Source organism: Rousettus aegyptiacus, unplaced genomic scaffold (genome assembly GCF_014176215.1).
Source record: "Rousettus aegyptiacus isolate mRouAeg1 unplaced genomic scaffold, mRouAeg1.p scaffold_m13_p_1, whole genome shotgun sequence".
Taxonomy (NCBI): domain Eukaryota; kingdom Metazoa; phylum Chordata; class Mammalia; order Chiroptera; family Pteropodidae; genus Rousettus; species Rousettus aegyptiacus.
The window spans coordinates 106742870-106767893 of record NW_023416284.1 but is presented as its reverse complement, the minus strand read 5'-3'; the positions used below and the strand labels follow the sequence as shown (position 1 = coordinate 106767893).

General features: G+C 36.7%; 1 protein-coding gene and 1 long non-coding RNA gene across 2 annotated transcripts in view; one reads left to right on the top strand and one right to left on the bottom strand.

The window, feature by feature from the left end:
* LOC118604004 overlaps positions 1–24643 on the top strand; it is a 36487-nt gene extending 11844 nt beyond the window's left edge. Inside the window, exon 3 of the long non-coding RNA XR_004951604.1 lies at positions 24553–24643. This is a non-coding gene — a long non-coding RNA (uncharacterized LOC118604004). The remainder of the gene's footprint in view (positions 1–24552) is intronic.
* IL17A (interleukin 17A) lies at positions 17451–20470 on the bottom strand. Its single transcript, XM_016147305.2, has 3 exons — positions 20397–20470; positions 19023–19225; positions 17451–17763 (listed from the first exon to the last, which is right to left on the bottom strand). Exons 1-3 carry the CDS (start codon positions 20421–20423, stop codon positions 17526–17528), a joined length of 468 nt encoding a protein of 155 aa, XP_016002791.1. The 5' UTR covers positions 20424–20470; the 3' UTR covers positions 17451–17525.
* Positions 24644–25024: the final 381 nt, after the last annotated feature.

Here is a 25024-nt window from a genome sequence, read left to right as displayed (position 1 = left end):
CTGCTAAACATTATAATCAATTTACTGTCCCTTTACCTTATGTCCTCATTTCTCTTCTTACTCATCTTAAATTTTATGTCCAATGATTACAGCCATTCCTTTTGCACATGGCCTCAGTCCTTTATTGCACTCACGTGGTCATTTTCAATTGGTAAGACCCTAATCCCTGTTAAATTTAAGTCTCCATTTATTCTGTGCTTGAACCTACACTGCTGAATGTGAGTGACAACATTCTACAATTCTGTTGACTAATTTCACTTTAATGCACGACCACTAACTTCGACTGGGCCTGTAATGCTGCCCAAACATCCATTGGCTCCCTCACTCTCCTGCATGACTATTTCTTGTTTTTTCTTATCTCCTGCTGCCAGTTACCAATTTATTGCTTCTCATCTCCAAATTTACTTTGATTAATATATTCCTCAAATCTCCAATACCTCTTTCACTATCTTGACTCTTGGTAGGTGATCTTGTTTCTTATTTTATTCAGAATATAAAAGCAACCAGAAGAGAAATTCTATAAGTCCTCTACATATACCTGCCTACTAGGATCTGCCTACTTACCTGTTACTCTGGATGATGTGACTGTAACCTGAGCTAAGGCTGACTCCTCCATTTATTTACTGGCCCCCATCCCTTCACCCCTATTTAAGTTTATAGATTCGGAATTCTTCCCTATGAGCTTTATTTGTAGTTCTTACTTCATTCAAAATATCATAGATATCCCCAAAAGGGTAATGCCACATTGCAATATACAATTTACCAAATACAATATAGTATATCAAGGACACAGGTGTCTTCAATAAATGTTAGTTGAGGGATAAACCTTGATTGTCATCATTGTCTCCATCACCAGCATCTGCATTTGACACACATCTGGGTATGCACAAACCACTGTGCGTTGTTACTCCTTCCAAGCACTCATGAGAATAACTTACCTGTGGCATTCCATCATGAGGGGTGTGAGCTACAGGTCACCTTTGATATGAGCCTTATAAGGCTGCTTGCTTCTAACCACAGACATATATGGTATTCCACTACATTACTATCAATGAATTACATGCTCTGAGAATCAATCTTGTCAACTCTGCCCTTAATTGCACACATGGTGAGAGCTGTTTCCTGAGGATGTGAAGAAGCACACAGACAACCAACCACTCTTGTAGCCTCCAGGCCTCTCTCGTTAGTGTCCGCACCAACCCTTCTAATTGCTCTTTTTATGACAGACTCTGAGCTTCTGAACCTGGATTCTAAATGTGACTTAGAGTCAAAGAAACAGAAAAAACCCATGCCATGTCTCTGCTCTCTCTGACCTAAACCTCCGATTACTTTTATCACTTCTTTCTCCATCTAGTCTTAAACTTTTCCTAAGCACAGCTCAGATTCCTTGGGGGACGGTCTTACTGATCATTTAATCCAAAGTATAGTGCCTTTCTTTTGCAAGCTGTTGGCACTTATAATCTGTTCCACTAATTTACTTTGTATCTTGCTTGCCACAGGACCTTAATTAATTCTTCATACTAATCTTCTATCCCCACTATTCCTGACCCTAATAGACTGTAGATTTCTTGAGGATAGGAACTTCATTGTTTATCCTTGAATATCTGCATAGCTCATGCCATTTTTTTTGCCCCCATATAAATTCTCATTATAATTAAAACATTAAAATGATTGATCCATATTGCATTTGATCCATGGCTCTGTGGATGACAGTTGCTACTTCTGATTAAAAAAAAAAAAGTCAATTGTGTTTGATCATTTGGGTTTGTCTTCATGTAAATAATCAGAAATCGCTGTTTGGTTGATGACGCCAATGGCTCTCTGCCTCTTGGCAACCTCTCCTCCACCACCCACATTTTGAGTTCCCCACATCTGGTTCCAGCTCCTGTTGCCTGGGACCACCTGCGTGCTTCTCTTATTCATCCCTGTGTCCTCATAGCATCTCCTACCATGACACAAGAGCACAGAGGCCTGAGATTTGGATTCCAAGGATGGATGCTTCTCATGAACATGAAAAGAAGAGTTGGTGGTAGTGTTGCAGAACACAGAACACAGAGCGTGAGGCTTGAAGTATGAGAGGAGAAATGAACAAAACACAACACAAGAATGTTTCTCAGAGAATCCTGTGAAATTTTCCTTGAGATCCTTGGTGACTAAGCTTTGGAACTTAAAGAAAGGGGATGCTATATTCATGTAGGTCTCTTTCAGTCTGAATCTATAGCATACTTTCTGTTTAGTTTAGAGTAACTTGGCTGGGGACTCTATGTACTGTAGGACTCTGAGCGAGAAAATATGGAAAAACAATTAGTTATCAAGCTGCTTCTTTATGAAAACACTGGGCTTGGAGCTTGCTAAGTATATCTTAATTGGTTCATTTGACTGATTTGGAGATGAGGCTGAGAGCTTAAGTAATTTACCCTAACTCACACAGCCGAATAATAGATGAAGTTGGGATTTAAATCTAATATAGTCAGAGCCATTTGTCCTTTAACCAGCGGTCCCCAACCTTTTGGCACCAGAGACTGTTGTTCCTATAAGAGTTTAATGCCTGATGATCTGAGGTAGAGCTGAGGTGGTGATGCAGCAAATACAGATGAAGCTTTGTTTGCTCGCCTGCCATTCACCTCCTGCTATGTGGCCTGATTTTTAACAGGCCACAGGACTGGTACCAGCCTATGGCCTGGGGGTTGGAGACCCCTGCTTTAAACCCAAGTGCATGGTGTTTAGGGCTCATAAACTTTTCTAGAGCCTAAAGAAGTGAAAATGGAGTTAATTGGCTCTAAAATGCCAAAGGAAACTGAAAAAAGAAAAAGTGAAATTATATGTTTTCACGGAATCAAATATGTCAATTAATCGAATAAAAAATTTCAACTCAAACAATTATATATATATTATCATGCTTATTGTCGATCAAATTATTGATCAAATTAGGTGAAATATGTACAGATGCATTTTTATGGTTGGACCTTATGTTTTGTTGGTCTTCAAAAGAAAGATTTTCTAAAGCTTAGAAAAGTTATAGACTGGAACTATCTATACAGTTTAACCTTTAGAGAAGGTGTACCTTTTGCCCTTTATGGAGAGGTTTTATTTCAGACAAATGCACAGGCAATCCAGAAGATGGGGAAGGAGCAGGAGAAGAAGGAGAATAAAGTGGGAGGGGGAGGATTATTATGGGAGAGGGAGTAAGAGAGAAGGAAGAAAAAAGAGGAAACAGTAAGCACTATTTCCTCTAGGGAGATGGTCTTATTTTTCCTTTTTACTGCCATAAGGTCTTAGTTCAAAAATATGCACAGATTAAGCATCTAATGAATACTCAAAAGAATGAGAAAACTCATCAAACTGGTAAAAAAAACATAATATACTGAATCTCCTAATTCCTCCCACTGAAGTTTGATTAGGGTTGACTAGAGGACAGCCACCATGATGCCAACTGACCTCCAAATGGGACCCAAGTCCATGCAGAAGAGAATGGAGGGAACTTTGCACCAGAAGAGGAAACCTGCCCCAGCAACAAGACCAAACATGATGTGGCACAGGTTGACTCAACTTTTTCTTAGTTTGTTCATCTCCCTGTTCGTACTCCATCACGATGTTAGGGGTGACTCAGGATTTCCTGTTGGCCAGTTGCTAAAGATAAATAAAACAAACACAATCAAATCACTAAAGTTTATAGAGCCTTTTCTACACTGCGGGCACTATCACTGTGCTCAGTGTAATGAGCATTGTGGGCTGTTTCTATTTTTATCCTCATTTTCCAGTTGTAAAATCAAGGTTTCCAAAAAAATTGTCTGATGTCACAAAATTACTAAAGCTGAGGCCAGATGCCAACCAGAGCTGTCAAAATCAAGTTCATGTTTGTAATCATATGCTCTGCTGTCTCTGGTTTCGGTGAGTGATGAATGGCTCTTTCGCTCCACTCACTGATGCCAGAGAGTCCCACCATTTGACTAATCCTTTTGAATTAATAGGTAAATGAAATAAAGATGTGTGTGGAGTGTTCACACATTAATGTATATCACCCATATCTCAACATGGATTAGAAACCCTCTTGAAAGGCAGCTGAGAAAAGCACAGAGAAAAAATAGAAAGCTAGATTTGTTGGGAGGGTAACAAAAGGTTGATTTCAAACACAGAAAAAGCCTTCATATGTCTCACATTGTGCAAGACAGTTTGAATTTTTCATATTCTTTCTATTGTTCCCCAAATCATTGCATCTATTCTGAAAGTGTCAACACTTTGAATTAGCACTTCTTCATTCCCAGCTCTTCTCTTATCCAGAAGTGGCACACAAATCCCTTTGACACCTTATGTTTTGATGTATTTTCTCTTTGGAAATATGGTCACGGTCAGCACTAGGAACTGCAGTTGGATCCTGTTGATAAAGCAGCTGGGGAAACAGATTATTCAACAGACCAAGGGGAAGCCAGATTTTGTCTCAGTCACAATTTTGTCCAGGGTAGGCCTGCTATGGGTCTGCAAATAGGATTTCTTTGTGGACACTCTGAGCACCTTTTAGAGCCCAAGATATTCGACAATAGACACTTTGGGAAAGCAGGTATTCCTTCCAACATGAAGTTCAGCCCAGTGCACTGTGTTAACAGGTGAAAATGATGAGCCACATTTGGAGATAAGGTGAATTACAGGAAAACTTCTAAGACTTAGGAAGGTGGGAAATGTGGAATTCCCTAAATCTTTGGGACCAAGTTCAAAGTAGAATCTTTGCTTTCCATCTAGGAAATTAGCTCAGACTTTCTTGATGGCAGCACAAGAGGGAACCCATGGACGTGACCTTGCGACAGTGCAGCCTAAATAGAAAGACTGAGGGGGAGGCTGTCTAGAATCATGACTCAAATATCTATGACAAGGATAAATTTCTTGACATTGAAGACAGAGGAAGGGTGGTTGTGAGAATTAAATGTAGTAATTTAAAGAATACCCTTGGCACTTGGCTGGCATGTTGCTGAGAGGCAGAGTAAGCTTAAGACTGAGAAATGACAATGGAATTTGGCAACGTGGAAATCAGTGACAGGAATTGTTTTTTGGGGGAAGTTTGATTAGAGTTGTAATATTTTAAAATCTTTCCCAGTGTGAGGGTTGAAAAATTACTATGTTACCATTTCAATTTGTGATATCTTGATATTTAAAAGCTTCTAAATCCAATTTCCTCCTGTTTTCACACCTCTACCTAGGCTGCCCCTATAATTTGTTTTTGACCCTGCTAAATTTATTTTTTATCTGAGATACCACAAGACTGAGTAAGAGATGGAGTTGTAGCAGTGATGACCTAATTTAGCATAGTTCATTTGCATATTTCATGCCCCAAAGTAGATTTATTGAGAACGTTATCATGAATGGTTCCTTCATATTGGTATAGAACACATTATACATGGCTGCACATCTTAATCCTAGGAAACTGATTTGACCACATAAAAAGGATGAAAGCATATGTTTACTTCAGTGTTGCTCTATGTGGGTGAGATATTGATCCTGATGTTTTGAATATAAAACTTTGTTTTCAGAATGAATTATTTGCTATATTTTGTAGTTTTTCTGTCTTGAATGGATTCTTACCTTACTGTTTCTCTCCCGGGGTATGCTGCCACCAGGGGGTGCAATGAGCCGTAGCTTTGGTGGCTTGTATTTTTCTTTTGGTCTGAGGTTCCAGGATTCAGATAGTGACTCTTTCTTAGAGTCATTTTCACATAATCTCATATTTTCCATTCATTAAATGATTTCGTTAAAAATGGAAATGACTTTTTCAAATTACCAAACATCCATTATTTTTAAAGCTGTCAATTGTCAGATCATAAAGGCACCCACATTTAAAAAGAAATAGATGTTCGTTTAAAATAAAAAAATTATAAAGAAAACATTAAAATGATCCATTTCCTATGACCCAGAGTAATTCCTGATGGTATTTTCATATATTTTCTTCCTGTTTTTAATGCCTTATTTCAAATAGTTGAACTATTTTTCTCTTTCTCATCCTGATTTTTACTCAAGTACTTATACTACATTTTAAACATTTTTAAAGGTTTTATGATATTTTATGATAAGCTATGATAGTTTTATATATAGAGTTTTGTTTATGTATATTTTACATTAGTTTGCTCTGATAATATTCTGGAAGTGTAGTTACTGGTCTAAAGAGCATGACATTTTTAAGATTCTTGAATTAAATTATAAAGTTGCTTTTTAAAATGTTGCACCTATTTACACTTATTAGGAGTGAATAATTGCTCAGTTTAGCAATTCTTTCCAATACTGTCTATTATAGCTAAAAAAAAAAAAACTTTGCTAATTTGCTAGGCTAAAAGTAGGTAATCATTTAATATGAATTTGCTTATTGGTGATAGTAAATATTTCTGCATTGCTTCAAAGACATTTTGATGCTGTATTACATTGTCAGTTTATGTCTTCTGTCCTTTGGGCAGATGTTTTTAATGCTTGTCTTATCAATTAACATGAGATTTTCCTATTTATTTAGTCACAAATGTCTATTGAAATCTAAAAGGTGTCAGACACTGTTCTAGGCACTGGGGATACAGCAGTGAACAAAACAGACAAAATTCCTGCCCATAAGGAGTGATAGACAAAAACAGAATAAATAAGTGAAATAGTATATAGAAGGAGGTGAATGCCATGGAGAAAAGTAATTCAAGGAAGTTGGAGAGGAAGTACAAGGGTGGTCAGAGAAGCCTTTATTGAAGAGATATTTGCTCAAAGACACAAATAAGGGGAGGGAAGCTCCTGAGGCTGCCTATCAGTGGACGAGTGTATCAGCTGGAGGGAACTGCAAGGGCAAAGGCCCAGAGACGGGAATGTGTCTAGTATTCAAGTTAATACTACAGGTATTAACCTCTTGCAGTATTTGTGACAAATACTTTCTTAATAGTTTGCCTTTCAATTTAAGGTTTTAAATATATTGATGATTTAATGTTTTGTGTAGCTGAATCTATCACTTATTTCCTTTGTGTATTTTTTTTCCCATCTTTTTAAAACTTAATTGTGAAATGCATCATATACGCAAAAGAATAAATAAAAATGTATGTGTACAATTTAAAAAAATAAATAAAAACAAACAAAATCCAAACACCTGAAACCTCGCTACCTAAGAAGTGAAACACTGCCAGGACTTGAAGGCTTTGTGTTCCTCCCCTCCCCCTCTTTTCCCTCTAGAAGAAACTACTATCCTGACTTTCGTGTTCATCTTTCTCTATAGTTCTATCACACCAATATTTGCATCCTTAAATGATGTATTGCTTAGTTTTGAAATACCCACTGTTGGGCTCTCAGGAGCCCAGCTGACTCCTTTATCTTGATCCTAGTCTGTCTTCAGCTTCCTTGAGAGTTTGCGAGAGCACGTGGAGCGGGGCAGGAGTAAGACTTGGGAAACCCTGAGAGGTGAGGGGTGGGGCCAGTGAAGAGAGCTGGCCAGCTGCACCTAAATTCCTGTGCAGAGTTGTATTTGGGATGCATCTGCTCATCCAGAGATCTCATTTCCCAGCACCCTTACATTCATGAGAGGGAAAGGAGACTGGGTTCCTGAATTGACACAGGGAGGAAAGACATGTTCCCTGACAAGGGACACCTCACTAAAACTGTTATGAAATGTTATAGCCCGTTTGGGTTGCTACAACAGAATACCAGAGATTAGATGTCTTATGAACAATTGAAATTTATTTCTCATAATTCTGAAGGTTGAAAAGATTGAGATCAAGGTCTAGCAGAGGACCACTTCCTGGTTCACAGGCAGTTGTCTTCTTGCTGTGTCCTCCCATGGCAGGAAGACTGGGTAAGCTCTCTGGGACCTCTTTTGGAAGGGCATTAATTCCATTCATGAGAGCTCCCCCTCATGGCCCAAGCACCTTCCAAAATTCCTACCTCCAAATACGCTGGGAATTAGGTTTCGTCATATGAATTTTGGGGAGCGCAAACAGTTTGTAACATGTGAGTAAAAAATAAACTTCTACCATTATGCATTTTGGATCTATTCTTCAGCTATGTAGCCCACCTTAACTGATGGTGCACCAGTAGAAATATAACCAAGATGAGCAAGCTGCTCTGTATTTTTTGTTTCTAAGTCTGCCATGCCCGATTTTCAGTTTTCAAAGGTAAGTCAAAACAGTCGCTTTGGTGGCAGAGAACTGAGTATTTTAAACTAATTCAGGCATTAGAGCAAGGAGGAGTTGAGAGAGCATTCATTACCTCATAGCCAAGAGACGCCAAGTACAAATAGCCATCTGGGACAGGGGCATCTGGTTTCCATCCTCAGGTTCAAAAGAGAGCTCCATAGCAGTGGGGATGTTCCTGGTAACAGTCTTCAGCATGTCTGTCTCTGGAATCACATGGCTCCAGTCTAGACTGGGCACGCTCTATTCCTGGTACACAGTTGTCATCCTGGGATCTTCTTGGCCATTCTGCCAGGAAGTCCCTTGGTGTCTTTCCTATGTTGACTCCCACTTCCCTGTACTTCGTATCTTTCTATGACTTGGTTTATTCTCTTGTTTTGATGGGGCACATCTATAGATCCTTGAGAAAGGTTGCATGGGAGACAAATTAGTTGAGGTCTTGTATATCTGAAAATGTCTTTTTTCTTCTTTCATAACACAGCTTTACTCTGAAGTTTTATGTCAGAACTGATTTGCCTTCATAATTTTGAATGTATTATTCCACTGTATTTTATATTCTAGGGTAATGGTTGAGAATTCTGAAGCCATTTGGATTCCTGGTCTTTTAAATTGATCTTTTTTTCTCCCAGGAAGCTTGTATAATTTTATTTTTCTGTCTTCAGTCTTCTATCGTTTCACCGAGATGTGCCTTGCTGTGAGTCTGTTTTTGTTCAGACTGGGCATTTGATAAGTCCTTCCCTGGTAACTCATATTCTTCAGTTCTGAGAATTTTCTCATATGTTTTGCTACTGATTTCCTCTCACGATTCTTTCTATTTGGATATAGTTATTCCTGGATTGGTCTCTTTTCTTATCTTTGCTCCCTTATTTTTCATCTTTTTGTCCTACTTCATGGAAGATAGTTTCAACTCTTCCAGCATTCTATTGACCGTTTTATCTTGGCTATCATGGTTTTAATTTTCAAGAGCTTCTTCTTCTTTTTTTTTTTTATCTTCTATTTTCCTTTTAAAATCAGTATTCTATTTTGATTTCACAGATGCATTGTCTTCTCTATCTGAGTATGTTAATTATATTTTTGGGGTGGTTTTCTTCTTGCATATTTTCTGTTTCCTTCTAATTACTCTTTTCTGTTTGCTTATTTTGGTATGTCTTCCATGTTAGAGGGATTTTCTCCTGTGTCTGCTGGAGATTAATTCAAAAGCCGATTGGAAGCTCAGTGGGTGGGGGTAAATTTCTAGACACTTTCACTAAAGGTGATCTGGGTAGACTATTTGTGGGAATCCCTTTTGATCTTTAGACTTTCCTTTTGGATTGGTGAGATTCCTAAATCTCCTGCCAGAAGGTAGAGGTTTTGTTGCTAGAAACTGAGGGCTAAAGAGACCTGAGGATAGAATGTTCGTCAGCATTCAGAATTTATATGATCAGTTAATTCTGTTTTTGGTGGTTCCACATCTTCGCCTGTGCTGGTAGACCCACATCTAAAGGCTTACTGTTTTTTTACCCTTTCTGGAGATAAGCCTTCAACTTCTGTTATTGCTGAGCGGAGCATTTGCCCAGCACATGAAAGTTGGGTAGAGGAGTCCCGGATCAGGCTGCTGCTCAACCAGCTTTCCTTATAGACCTGCTGAATCTAAATTCTCCTTTGCTCTCAGCTCCAGGCCACTGGGTGCTGCCAGCGCCTGATCCTTTAGAAGATTCTGGGGTATAAATTGGGGTGGTTCTCAGCTTCCCCTCTGACAATGTAGAATTTTTCTCTTTCAGTTTTATGAATCAGCTATCACTATCCTCTGCTTTTTACTTGTAAAATTGTGTTGCTTTGTTCTGTTGGGTTTATTTATTAACTTTTATCATCTCTTTATTGTAGTTTTAGTGCAATTTCAAGATGAAGGAAAATTAGATGTTTAATCTACCTTGTTAACTTGGAAATCTTTCCATTTTTGTGAAGCTTATGGGCTCTTTTGTCATACAGATATTTGGTAAACATTCAATATTCAATTGTATTTTAATTTTTCAGTATACAGAATTAAAATGCTTTTGGTTTTTAAAGTGACATGTATTCACTGTAAAAAAAAAACTGTATAGTGAAGTGAAACAAAAATAATTCCCATCTCACTGGGAAGACAGATAACTTTTTTCAGTTTTTATAATTTGTGGTTATTACTTTTTATATTTTACTCTATAACCTATCTGGAGTTCTTTTGAATGTATAATGTAAGATATATCTTGATTTTGTTTCTCTTCCAAATAGTTAATCAATAACTACTATTCACTATGTGATCTCTCATTTTACTAATTTGTTATAACAGTTTAGTTTTGCCATATTTTCAATTCATTATATATACCATGATATATTTCTGGGTTATTTCATTTGTTCATTGATTTTTCTGTTTCACACTACATAATTTTTTAAATTTCCAACATTTAACTAATATCCACTCTCTGATAAGACAAATATTCAATGATTTATATATCTTCAGAATAATTTTAAAAATTTGTTACCACGAAAAGGTTTATCAGGATTTGATTGGTATTGCATTAGACATAGTAATAAATTAGGTACAGCATGGCAATTATAGTTAATAATACTTGTATATTTGTAGTTTCTAAGAGAGTGGATTTTTAAAGTTCTCATCAAATACACACACACACAAACACATACACACACACACGCCCCACACACATAACTGTGTGAGGTGATGGCTTTGTTAGCTAATGTTTTTGTGGTAATAATTTTGCAGCACATACATATGTATACAAATGTACACTATGTTATACATCTTAAAATTCCACAGTGTTATGTCTATTTTATCTCAATAAAGCCAGAGAAAAATAAGTTAGGGAAGAACTGTTTTATTTTATGTAAGTATGTAATCTTCCCATCTATGAATATTGTATTTCTGATCATTTATTATTTTTTTATCAATTCATTAACATTTTATGGTTCTCTCTTTGTAAATCTCTGTCATATTTCAATAAGGTTAGTTCTAGGTATTTTAGATTTTTGTTTCTCCATAATGAATGGTGCTTTTTTCCATTACATTTTTAGACTTGTTATTACCACTAGGTGGGAAATCTATTTTAAAAATATTTAAATGCTCAGTTTCTGAGCATTCTCATTACATCTAATGGGTTTTGTATTGCTTTGCTTATTTCTTTTCTAAGTGTGTAATTATACCTTCTACAAATAATGATGATTTTGGGTTTTCCTCTCCAACATTTGTTTCATTGCTGGACAGGACTTCCAGACAATGGTAAATAATAATAATGTCTCTGCATTTTAAAAGTTGTTTAAAGTTATACATTTGGATGTTATTCTATGCATAAATTTTAGGAACTTCTTTTTTCTTATTATTAATCTAAATTCTATTTGTATGACTCTTTTTTTTTTTTGCATCTGAATTATACTTTTTTCTGATATTGATATTACCCTTGATTTCTTTTAGTATGCATTTGCCTGATATATTTCTTATCCTTTTATTTTTAAAATTTCTATTTCATTTAGTTTTGGGGATATTTCTTATTCCTAGACTATATTTAGATTTCTAAAAACCAAATCGGAGACTATTTGTTCTTTAAGAGGTTAATTAAAAACATTTACTCATAGTCCATTATTTTATGCTTTCTATGTTTTTTTTTCTGATATTTTTCTATTTCTTTTGCTTTTGGCTTCTGCTTTTGAACAGTATTTGGTTTGTCTTTTATCCTTTACAGCTATTGATATTACCTTTAAATTTTAGCCTATTTATCAAATTAGGTGACCTTTAAATTGTCTACTCATTAAAGCCAGGAGTGGAGCGATAATTTTCGACTTCACTTTAATAAAGCTGAAGAATTTTGTGCCTTTCTACTTGGCTTACTGAATCTTAGGTTGCAGATCTACATGATGACGATTGTCTAAATGATCTAGATAGATAATCATCTAGATATCGATGTTCGATATTTTTGATGATTATTATTGTATTATTATTATTAGCCTATTTTTCTAGATATCTCATCTTTTCTTTATAACTTTTTTGGCTTTCAGATTTATTTAAAAGGCATTTATAACCATTATTTAGGCATAGTTTAATGTATACCTAGTTTTAATGCTCACAGAAGGTTCAGGTTATAAGGAATAAAAGAAATAAGGTGCCCATTATTGAATTTCAGCATTGATTTATCTCTCAGTCAGCTAAAGTATATCTCTGAATATTGTTTTTATGAAGACGGGTGCCTGTGTAGCATTTTTCTCTGTGTTCACCTGCTTGAGAAAGTCTTCCTGTTTACTTTACAGAATATTATTGGATAGAGAATTTGGTTGAGTCATCTGTTGTATTATTTAAGAAATATTGAGAACCTATATGTGCTAAACAGTGTTCTTTTTTCTTAAGCAAAATATGTATTGAACCATTACATACATACAGAGAAATGTGCAACTTGTCAGTGTACAATTCGATAATATTTCACAAATTACCATTTGATAATCAAAGAAAGCTTGCCTGAGCATGCACAAAAATCAAGCGTGCTCTAGTTGATTGTAAGACATGTCACAAAGAAATTATTTCTTTTATAGTGTGTTAAAAAGCCATTTTTAAAAAATTAGAGTAAGTTAAAGGTTATTCTTATGATAATTTTACTCTCAAGTGCTTTTATACAATAGAAAGTGGCCATGTAACAGCTCAGCCATTTGGAATTGTGTAACTGTGAGAGTCTGTATGCATGCGCCTTCATTTGTAAGTCTTGTGGCAGAGGTAAGCTATATGCTCACCGAATCTCATTTAATTTTTCTTTTTTTGGATATACAATAAGTCTATATTTCCTTCTCTTCATTGGTGTTAATTTGGGTCTGTGTGACTGAGTTCTGGCCGATGAGATTGGCTCCTAAAAGCTGCACATGTAGTTTTTCGGCCTTCTCCTTTCTTTCATTGGCTACATGTCCAATAGAAATGTAATGCTGGCCACATTTTAATTTGAAATTTCTAGTAGCCATATAGAAAAAAGTAAAAAGAAAAAAGTTAATTTCAAGTAATTTATAGTCTAATAATAAATTTAACCCAATACATCCAAGATATCATTTCAACATTTATCAATATAAAAATAGCAAAATGTTTTACATTTAAAAAGTATTAACATGGGTGAAGTGGTCAAAAGGTACAAATTTCCAGTTATAAGATAAATAAGCTCTGGGGATGAAATGTAGAGCATGGTGACTATAGTTATTGATACTGTATTATATATTTGAAAGTTGCTGAGAGTAGATCTTAAAAGTTTACATAACAAAAAAAAATTGTAACTGTGTGTGATAATTGATGTTAACTAAACTTATTCTGGTAATCATTTCACTATATATATATATATATATATATATATATATATATATCTCAAATCATTACCTTGTACACAAGAAACGAATACAATGTTATATGTCGATTATATCTCAATTTTTTTAAAAAGGAGAAAATATTTGAATCCCTAGAACTAAGGAGCAAGAATGAACATCAAGTATCTCAGTATTCCACTGATACAACTCCCTCAAAATATTCGGAAACTTTTTTGCAACCTTCCTAATATATTATGTCCTGTCTCTAGTAAGAATGCGCATGCTCTATACTTAGGTAAAATGCATCTTAAATGTACTGATAGCACCTTCTCTGTGTGATCCATACATTGAAATTATGACCCTCACAACTAGTAATTGAGCTCTTGGAAAGAATTACCCTAAAAAATAAGAACGACAAAAATCTTTGAAATCACTGTATTTTGTACTTATCACACAACTCATTCGAGACTAGCCACATTTCAGTCCTCAATAGCTACATGTAATTAGTGGCTGCTGTATTAGACAATGTAATTGTAGATTGCACTGCTACAAGAAGGCAGAACCTGAACCTCTGTCAGGCAGAATCCCTGAATGTCTGAGTGGAGCAAAGCTTGAGTCTTCCTGATGGACAGTAACATGAGCAAGAAATAAACCTCTGTTTAGTTGGGATTTGTCTATTGCAACAGCTCTCAATTACCTATGCTCACTAGCCTCCCCCAGAAATTTGAAGACATTGAATTATAAACTACAAGAAGCAAAGCATGGAGACTAGACTCATGTTTAAATGCAACTTAATTTTTTAAAATTTATTTTTTAATTATAGTTGACATACAATATTATATTATTTTCAAGTGTACAATATGCTGTAAAATTCAACTTTAATTAGCAACTTTGGAGTTAAAGAGGAAGGAGAGGACATGAGAACTCATGAGGGATTTGTCACTGATTGGACAAGGGAAAAGAATGACACAGAAGTCTAGGTTTCTCAGTTGATTAGGTGATGCCATTTGAATAGATTAAAAAAAGGAGTAGGAGAAGCTAGTTTAGTAGTAGAGCTAGTGACTTTAGTTATATCTCTGTTGACTTTGAAGTGTCTATGAATTATTGATTCAGAGTTTACTTCAAAATTGACTGATTACTATGTTCCAGGTCAGGTGTTGATGGTTTCACTCTCAAGAGACCACAACCTGGTTAAATAGATAAAGCCAATACAATAAGTATAGTGATAAATGATACCCATGGTGCTCCTGAAGCCCAGAAGAGTGAGTAATCCTGGATTACTGGAGTCATGGGTCTGAGAAGGCTCTTTAGAAAAAATGATACCTGGATAATATCTTCAAGTATGAGCAGAGCAATGGGGGTAGGACAGAGTGGTGTGAGCAGACGCCTTAGCCTGTCTGGGCTGCTAAGACAAAGTACCATATTCTGATTGGCTTGTAAACAACAGAAATTCATTTCTTACAGTTCTGGAGGCTGGATGTCTGAGATCAAAATGCCAACATGGTTGAATGAGGGCTTTCTTCTAGGTTGAAAATTTTTATTTTGTTGTATCCTTACCTGGCAGAAGGGGCAAGGGAGCTCTCTGGGGTCTCTTTTATGAGGGTACTAATCTCATTCATGAAGGCTCTGTCCTCATGACCTAATCACCTTCCAGTGCCCCCCACCCCCTTCTAATCTCATCACTTTGGGCATCAGGTTTCGACATGCGAATTTTGGAGGGGAAACAAACTTTCAGACCATATCAACAGGAGGGGAGAGGTGGTAAAAGCATTCCAGGTAGAGGGGACCACATGGCACAGTCACTGAATCAAGAACAGCATGGTGCTCACAACAAAAACTTCATTATGACTGAAGGGTAAAACATCAAGGAGGAATCAGCATAAGAGAGGGCAGGAGCAGGAACAGGGCCAGGTTATGGAGAGTGTGTTTTGTCTTGTCTAATTTTGTGCCGTGGCTGTTGGATGATGGATTGAGGACAGGGGCACCAGCAGCATGGATAGCCAGGAAGCTATTGCAATAACTGAGGAGAGAAATGAGAAAAGGTGAAGTTCTGAACCTGGGCAGGGAGGGGGTTAATTTGAGAACTTTTGGAAAGTAAAACCAAATGTGTTTGATAATGTGTAGGTGTTAGGAATGAGGAAGAGAAAGAAGGAAGAGTCAGGGATGCTTTAGAGATTTCTAGTGTAGATGACTGGGTGGATAAATGGTGCTAATTGGGGAAAACGAAGATAGAATACAAGCAATACATATCAGGGGAGGGGAGACATGAAAGGTAGCTGCGTCTTTCCACCCATGAAATTTCCAGAAATAAAATCTAGTGGGAAATAGTGGTTCAGGACTGTAGTTACATATGCCCTTTTCTTGCCCTCCCAAAACAAAACCAAAGTTTTTATTTTCACCACTACCATTCAGGGGAACTTGAGAAATGAGCAGCAGGACTTTAGTGGGAGGTTTTAAAGTGTAAAGGCTGTGAGAAACTGTCAGCAGCAGCTGCCTGTGGATGTCTTGTATAAAGACTGTGACAGGAGATGGCCACAAGAATCAAGATGTAAGCACACAAATGACACTACGAAGAAAGGGGCTAGAGAAGAAGCAGAGAAATGCCTTAGGCTTCTGGGTAGGACTGGAGAGTGCAAGAGAATGAAAGAGTGCAGAAAATGATTCTTCAAGAAACAGGAGCTTGCGGGACCAGCCTGAGAATTTCCAAGGGCCTCCAGAAGTAGGGCAAGACAGCATGCTGGGCCATGGTGTGGAAAAATGGTCGACTCGAAACTTGAAACTACTCTGGAACTGAATGTGATTTAGTTTTTATTTTACTTGGGCTAAACTTTTCTCATGCTTTAAGTTTGTTTTGCTCTATTGGCTCTTTTCTGTGTCTGGGTACATTAGATCGGAGGCCGTGGGAACCAGGGGTTGTCCTAGGGGTGTAGACCGAGGAAGAGAAAAATCTTCCTTTTTGGTTGGCATTAATCTTCAAAAGAAGCCTGAATTTGGGACAGACTATATTCTAGTCTGAAAAACTATAACTTCTCTCAGAACTGGCCCCTTACTGTCAAACCTCAGGTCATATTTTTGGGAGAGTCTTTTCTTTTTCCTGTATAATCTTTAATAATGACATGCCATTTTACCAGGGCCATTATTTTTATTTGCTTAATTCATTTTGTAATGCTTGTATCCACATCATCGGCTAATAGTATGAGAGCCTTGGTCCTCTACTATCTTGAAGGCATGTTAAATTGAGAACTTGGACTTGCGTGGGTGAAGGTTATTGTTACTCAAAGACATACTTTATTTTGCTGGATGAGATAATTTGCATATTCTTTCAAATAGGTGAGAACTGAACTGGCTAAAGTACTTTTAATGAGAAAAAAAATAAGAAAACAAATTTTTTCCCCAAATTTTATTATTGCAAATTATTACAAGGGTTTAACAGAGAGTTAGACTTACTATCTCTTGTGAAACTTCAACAATTTACAAAATTAAGTTAATAAATATGTAATTAGGTATAGTCTTTGTTTTTTTTTTTTTTTTTAGCTATGTCATGCACTCCTAAGAGATAAAGAGGAGAGAATCCTGTATCTATATGTAGTACAAATTCAGAAATTTTCAACTGCCATTTAATTCTTTCTAATATTTCCCTAGGCAGAACAATCATACTATTTCATCTTTCTCTAAAGACTTAAGAAACATAAATAGATCCATAAATAGCTCATATAAATATAGGTTTTACCTTTTAAATAATACAATTCCTAAGTATGGAATACTGTCTTTTTTAAAAAGAAAAATACAAAATAAGGCATATAATTCATTAAAATGGAATCTTAGCCCCTAAATTATCTCAGGGCCTCTTAAATACATAAATAACTTAAAGCTCTTAGAAAAGCAAACAAGAAGCAAATTGGTACTCAATCTAAACCTTCCTCCTTGGGGGGAGGAAAAGATGATTCAGATTCAATCTCTGAATGAATTACCTCTGAAACTTGAATTAAATGAACTTGTTTAAAAATCCTAGTGAGTTTAGTTAGAAATGAGACTGGGTCTACTCCCCAGAAAGCCTACTGATTTGGGAATCTGGGGTCAGACTGGAAATTCTTAGGCCATGTGGCGGACAATGGGGGTGACACAGGTGCAGCCGACATTCACCAGCATCTTCTCCAGCTGGAAGGAGTTGGGGCAGTGCTGAGGCTGTCTTCGCAGGACCAGGATCTCTTGCTGGATGGGAACGGAGTTCAGGTGGTGGTCTACCTTCCCTTCAGCATTAACACAGTACAAGTGGCGGCACTTTGCCTCCCAGATCACAGAGGGATATCTCTCAGTGTCCTTATTTTGGCTACAAGGGAGACAAAAGCCAAGAGGAAAGTGAATTCCTGGTAAAGCAGGAGGAAAATCAAACAGGAATGATTAAAGGGAGACAAATTCAGAGTGTGACAAATTATAGACATTGCAAATTCTCTACGTGCTATTAGTCTGAAAAAAGTAGTTTCGGGAAAACTTAGATTTTTAAGCACAGGAAATGTTATAGAAAAAAGACAGTGATAAATTTTCCCCAATTTCTTTGAAGAATGAGGAAAAAATAAGATAGACTGGGACTGCAGCAGGGATGTAAGTTTGACACAAAGGATAATCTTTTTAGGGTACATTTGATGGAAAATGACCAGGGGAATCATGTAAGAATAAGATAGCTGTTAATTTAACTTAATGAAGTCTGCCTTTGAAGCATGGAATGCATCAAAATTTTATCTGACAACGCATTCTTGGAACAGAGGCCAGAGCTGATACAAAGGGCTGGAAATAAAAGCTTAAATCTCTCTATAACCTCCTCTTCCCTCTCTACCCAAGCTGAGTGAATGATTTGCTTTGAGCTTGAGTTGATTTATTTAAACTGTTCTTGGTAATGGGAAGAGGAAAAGAAATGCTACAGTCAGGTGAAACTGTAGGCACCACATAACTGAGGCTTCTTAGCATGAAATCATATATTGAATATTTTGTATTTAATTCTTCCTTGGGTCTAAATACTAGATATATTAAGGGCACAGCAAATATAGGTCTGTTGGGGGTGTAGAGCAAGATTATCTAACTTAAAAGGAGGTGGAAATACCCAATCCAATACTTCCTCCACTGAGATTCAAGCTATATTTTCCCAGGGCTAATAAGATTTTTTTAAAGGGCATAAATATCTCAGCTAATTACTAGTTATTTTAAAGAAATCTTTTCAATGGTAGCTATGGTAAAAAAAGAAAATTCAAACATTAATTCCCTATGATGAATGTCTATTTTTCAAAATAAACAAACAATAGACTTGGGGTATTGTAAATGCTAGAATGATGACAACCATTAAAATTTGGGTGGGTTTTTGGGGTCAGTGACAATGAGATCTAATAGGGCAGGTGTTGAGGGTTGGGGGAAGGAGTATCCTATGCTCTATCAAATAAATCTGTAGAATAAAAGTTTCAGAATCATTGTTTTGCACAAAGGCCTTTCCAGGTTTGACTGATAATTTTGAGTAAAATTATCCTCAAGTTGATTTAACTGGCAGCCCTGATGCATAAAAGGTAGAATACAGAGATTTCATCTGGGATTCTTACGTACTGGAAAGTCCAAGGCGAGGTGGATCGATTGCAATAATTCGAAGACATTCTGAGATCCGTATCCTTATTAAGGATGTTTAGGTTGACCTTCACACTCTGAGGAAAGTTCTTGACCTCAGTATTTGGGCATCCTGTATTTCGTGGGATTGCTATTCCTGCCTTCCCTATGGCCACCAGACTCAGCAGCAGCAGCAGTGATTGGAACTAAATGATAAAGGAAAGAAAGGTGAGAGATTATATTAGCATGTAGTTTTTGTTAACAAGTCGTGATAATGATTGGATTGTTAATCATAGAGAAAATACTGTGTTCCAGGACAATCTATTATAAATTTTCAGATCAGTTAAATGAAAATGGATTAGGTGAGCAAAATAATGTTAAACCATGGATTTTTTTAATTTAATTTAATTTTTTTTTTTTACCAGTCTTGAACATTCTTCCTTTGATTTAGGAAAGACACATTATTAATTGGCTGGCAGTAATTTTTGTAAAAATGTCAAGCCATCGTCTTTTCAGTATGTGCATCATTGCCAGGTCATTGAGATAATATTGACCTTGATTTTCTAGGAAGAAATGTTGTCCTGCACCATTGTTCTCTGTCTGAGCATTCTGTGAAACCCTATGTGAAGTGGAATGTGCACTTAGGAAGAAAGGGCTATTGAAAATACATGCGATGTCCGTATTTGTGCTAGAAATGCTATTTGTACCACTGGCAAACATCCAACTCAAAACTGGATCCCCCTTATGTTTTCTTAGGTATTTTTTTTTTTTTACTGTTTTATAAATTTACATATATTGATTCTATAATCAAATTACATTTCAAAAAAGATGTTTTAAAAATATAAAGATCATTTACACTAAATCATAATTATATATACACACACACATATATATGCACATATATATGTATATATATATCCGATGAGAATAAACAGGTTTGGTATACCAAAACTATGGTATAATAATAGGTAATGGAAACAAATGTCATTGCCACAACTTATTAAATTCTCAAGGACAGTGGCCTGTCTTATTTTGAATTAAAAAAATGCTGTGGGAGAATTATATTAAATCGCTCGAACTTAGAAAGAATGTTTTCAATGAACATTCTTTCTTACTGCACAGCATTATGTGACACTTCTTATGCGGTTTAGCCCCAAAGTAGGTATCTTTCAGTTTTAATCTCGTCTTTCAAACTGATGTGTATCAGTTCTTGAGAATGCTATACAATGACAAGTATCTGCCAAAGCTTTCATTTCCTATTCTACATGATCAGTATTCTTGGATCTCCACAGTTAGAATCCAGAATTTCATGCCCAGAGTCCAGAAGTATTATCTGATCCAAATAACAAGAGCACTGAATATTAGTGCAGGACTCACCACGAATGAAGTTCTCATAGGAGCCATTGTAGTTTCCCTTGATCAGCGGGAGATGGTTGAGCTTGTTGCCTCCTGTGAGATGGACAAAGTGTAGTGCTATCTTCTCTCTTTTTATAGTGCTTTGCTACTTCTGTGGTCACTTACGTTGGCGTATCGGAGTGGGTCAGGGTTGACACCATTTTGGTTAAATGTTCCATTTCCAGCTGAGGTGAGAGAAGAACCTCCCCTTCATGACGAGTAATATCTGCTTGATATCATGAAGGAAACTGGAAGAGCAGAAATTCATGTTTCCAAAGACTATGTCCTCTCTTTATTCTTCAAGGAACTATTACGTGTCACAAGCTGAACAATGATGCTTTACTTATAAGCTGATATCATTTATTTATGGGCATATATGAAGATGCCAAAAGAGCATGCTCTATTTTAATATCTCATGGGAAAATAGAAGTATGGCATAACATTCAAGTCTTCTGGTGTCATACACTTTGATTTGCCATTTGATAATTCCTTTTCTTATCATATTCCCTAACCAAATGTTGTGGAGACCATTTTAGAAACTGCTCAAAATCTGACCATGTAAACAAACAAAAAAAGAATAAATAATTTAATGATGCCAGGTTATATTATTTTATTAAGTTAACACCTGCTTTATTGAATGTCTACTTGACTAAGGAACTAATAACTAGGTCAAAGAGAATGAGATTTACTATTAAAGGCATGTTTAACAAAGCAACTTGTTAACTCATGTAATTCTTCAGGAGGAATGAGACGGAGATGAAGGAGTGAGGAGATGTTGACGGACAGTGACAGGAATTGAAAATGGAGATAGAGACTGAAGAAAGGTGAAGGAGGTAGAGAAAAGGAGGTCAATTAACCATAAAGAATGATAAGAATGGGAAGGGAGAGGAGGAATGAGGGAGCTTAAGAAGGAAAGAGAGAAGGAAATTGTTTTCTCATTCCTTTTCTCTCCACTGTCTAAGTGAGCTACACTTGATTTAAAGTCCTTGAGAATAGCTTCTCCTCAGAAACACTGAGGACCAGCCCCAGGATGATAAAGATGAGGGGTCAGTGGGTATAGATGTGGCTGGCTACATGTCACCCTCTCTCTGCCCCTTCTTCCCAGTGAAGTGAGTGATGGAACTCAGAATCTCTCAGCTGGTATCTCATATGATACATGGTTACAAGGGAGGATGACTAGTAGTTCTAACTCAACGGTTGAGGTGTATACGAAGTTTGCTGAATCTTGGGCCTGTTTGTCCTGAAATCCATTCTTCCTAGCTCTGATCCACTCTGTGTCTCAGAGAACTGACCTTTAAGCCACTTTCTCAGATTTCCTGGTCAGCTGGCTTTCAGCTGGGTGTGGCCAGAGTGAAATTGTGGGGTAGAAGAGTGGGAGTGGGGAGAAGGAAGGGGAGGGGGAATAAGGGGTCTGCTCGCTCTGTTTCCTGGAGCACTGCTTCTCACTTTGTCCCTCCATTTTTGGAATGGTGGTAGCCTCTTGTTGATGCCAGTCTCGATCACAATGGTAACCAGTTCTTTACATTAAATTTCCCCTGCTACAAATGTATGAAGTGACTTCTGTTTTTCCTGACTGAGCAGTGAGGCCAGGAGCAGTTGAACCTCAGGGATAGTGATGATCTTGTTAGGCAAACAGATTCAGATAGAAGAGAAAGTAAGACGCATCTTCTCCTGATTATCCTAGTTCTGTTGTTGACATCACCATTCATCCTTGAAGACATGGAGTTGCTGTGAGTAACTTTAAGACACATGTCTCCAGATATGTCTACATATCTCCTATCTCTCCTCTCTGCCTGTGATCAGGTAGCAGTGTCAGAAGCTGCTGTGTCTCTCGTATCTAGTATTAATTCCCAGACCTACTGCCATTCCTCTGACTTAGACACTCATCCACTTGGACTGTTTTAATAGCTACTTTTGCTCTTCCCAAGTTGCTGCCTTCTGTCCATCTTTAACATTCCTGCAATAATTCTCAAAGCTTGGCTCTGGTTGTGTCTTTTCTTGTCCTATTAGCAAAAGTACGGAACCAAATGCTAACTCATTAGCATTTAAATTCGTATTTAAGTTTCTATTTGAGATCTGCAACTTTCTAGCTTCACCTTCCCCCATGCTCCAGGACATGGGCTCATGGGTCCTGATTATCCTTCTTCTAATGTCTACATGCCTTTTGTTAAGGTATTGTCTCGGAAATGCTCTTCCCTGTCCTCATTTTATCAAAATGCGACTTGTTCCTCCAGATCCTGTTCAAATGTGTATTCTAGGTCTGGAAGTCTCTCCTGATTACTTTAGTTGAAGTGAATGGCTCCCGTAAAGCATAGTTTATATCTACCTCTCAGATAACTTTTGCTTCATTTTGTACTGTGTTTTATTAGGATGGAAAAAATATGTTTAAGATATATGCCTATTTACATTTTCAGGTTTTACTGTAATCCTTCAAAGCCAATGCGTTATTCATCTCTGTTACTCTCGTGGTGCCTAATGTCGAGCTTTGCACAACATGGTCCTCACAGATTTTTTTTTTGTGTTGCTGATTTCTCTGTGATACACAGCCATTCATGCCTATTTCCAGTGTATTGCGTGTCATTGGTTTACATTTCCAATTTTCTGCTAGACTGTGAGCTATCTGTAGACGGATAGCCATCTTATTAGTCTTTTGTATCTCTTGACATAGCGTCTAGTAAATAAGTGCTCGATATTTTTACTGATTGACAGTATGAATAATGCTATTTGGGTAGTTCAGAATTTTGAATATTCTTTTAGGGACCCAGATGCATTCCAATGCCTATATTGAGTTGTCTAACACTTTGACTCTTTATCCTGACCTTTTTGAAAACAGTGTGACAATGATGTGGCCTATATAGGACCACCTGGAGTAGAGAAAAGAGTTCTTTGCTTGTTGCTTTCTGGCAAGGATGAGGAGGAGGAGAATGTGTTTGCTGCCAGTTCTTTCGGTTGATAGATAAGGGGGGAAAGCTGGCACTAGCTGATCTCCTTGTGCTTGCCTCATGTGCCAATGAAATCTAACCTGTGTGCCATTCTTAAGAATATCAACCCTTGCTTTAAAGTAAGAATTAGAAAACAAAGTGGGTTCTCACTAAAGCGAAATTAACATGGTTTATTCAATAGGAAATATCAATCTTAGTGTCAGCCTGATAGTATCACTGTTCCTCTCCAGTATTGTACTGTTAGGTATTCACTGTGGCTGCGTTTCTTTCTGAGGGGCATTCTGAACAATAAATTATTAAGTGAGACTACTCCAGGGTTATGTACACATAGGCTTCCTCTGGAATCTCTGGTGGAGAATTTTCCCTCCTTATGTGACATGGTGAATTGAAGGAATGATTAACAATGAGGACATTTGAATGGAGTCATTGTTAATGGGCTCGCAAGGGCTGAGAGATAACGGCAGAATTATTTTCAGTTTTTAGATTCTGTTTTTTCACCATTAGTCATTCTATCTTTCGGTAGATTGTTTTCCCTGATACAGACCCTCTATGAACAGTTCTTTTGAGGAACTATTTTTTTTTCTTTTACTATTGGTTTTTGATATTGCCTCTACCTGGTCCAGACTAGACTATTTTTATCTAATAGGATCAGATAAAAACTTATTCTATGGCTTGAATTACAAAACTGGTTGGATGTCTTTAAAAAAAAAAGCATACTTAATCTACATGGTCAAAAGAACATTGAACAGCCATTACATTATTCATTTGACTAAAAGACATTCTATTCCTGGTAACTTCCAAATAGTATATAATGCCTTTATTCTTTGGGTAAATGAGACTTGCCCTTAGACATTTTTCCCAGCCCCAAAGCATTGAATGATGCCTGGAAGCTGTGTAAGAGACGAAAGACAAATCACATCATGTCATCTTAAAACAACCGCAATTCATCAGTGTTTCCCCATCCTTACATTAAAATCCACTATCAAACACATCATATACACATGTCAGTTTCTCCTTTGAGTAATAATTACTAACCTCATGGAAACCAAGCTTTTTCCTTAGATGGGTTTCTCACTGGCCTTTTACTGAAACACTGATTTAAAGTGGGTCAAAAAACTTTCCATTTTTTTTTTAAACAAATAAATTTAGAATTCTATGCCTATACGTTAGCAGGCACATGCAAATTTGTTTTACAGGTGGCCTTCCCTTTGGTAATGCTGACTTCATCTGATACCCTGAGAATTAAGGTCAGCAAATGACTGAAGTCTGAACGGATGTCACTGAAAAGTAAGGTCTAAAATTAAATAAGCAAACCAAACCACATATTGAGGTTGGTAACTATCAAGTTATCAGCTTTATTTTCTTTTCAGCAATTTCAAAGTTAATATAAAAATATGATAATAAGATAACCACAGAATATATTTAAAAGGAAAGATATAGCACGTGAATTTGGAACAAATTGTCAATTGTTTTTCTCTTTTAGACAATATAGAGGATGCTATGGTGAGTTGGCTGCTCTGCAAATTGAAAATATAGTAAAATTAATACTAATGATGCTATATTCCTTTATTCAAAAATAAGAATTTTATTCTAAAATTTGAGGTGCTTTATAACAAAAATTCAGGTAATAAAGTAGATGTAAAAATATGAACCAGGCCCAGGGAACAT

Bases quoted from the DNA above. Each gene is read 5' to 3' on its own strand.
- IL17A (XM_016147305.2), bottom strand. From the start codon at position 20,423: ATGGCTCCTATGAGAACTTCATTCGTG. The intron at 19,226-20,396 runs GTGAGTCCTGCA...TTTATCATTTAG, and splicing joins CTATGAGAACTTCATTCGTG to TTCCAATCACTGCTGCTGCT. The intron at 17,764-19,022 runs GTACGTAAGAAT...TCTCCCTTGTAG, and splicing joins ACCTCGCCTTGGACTTTCCA to CCAAAATAAGGACACTGAGA.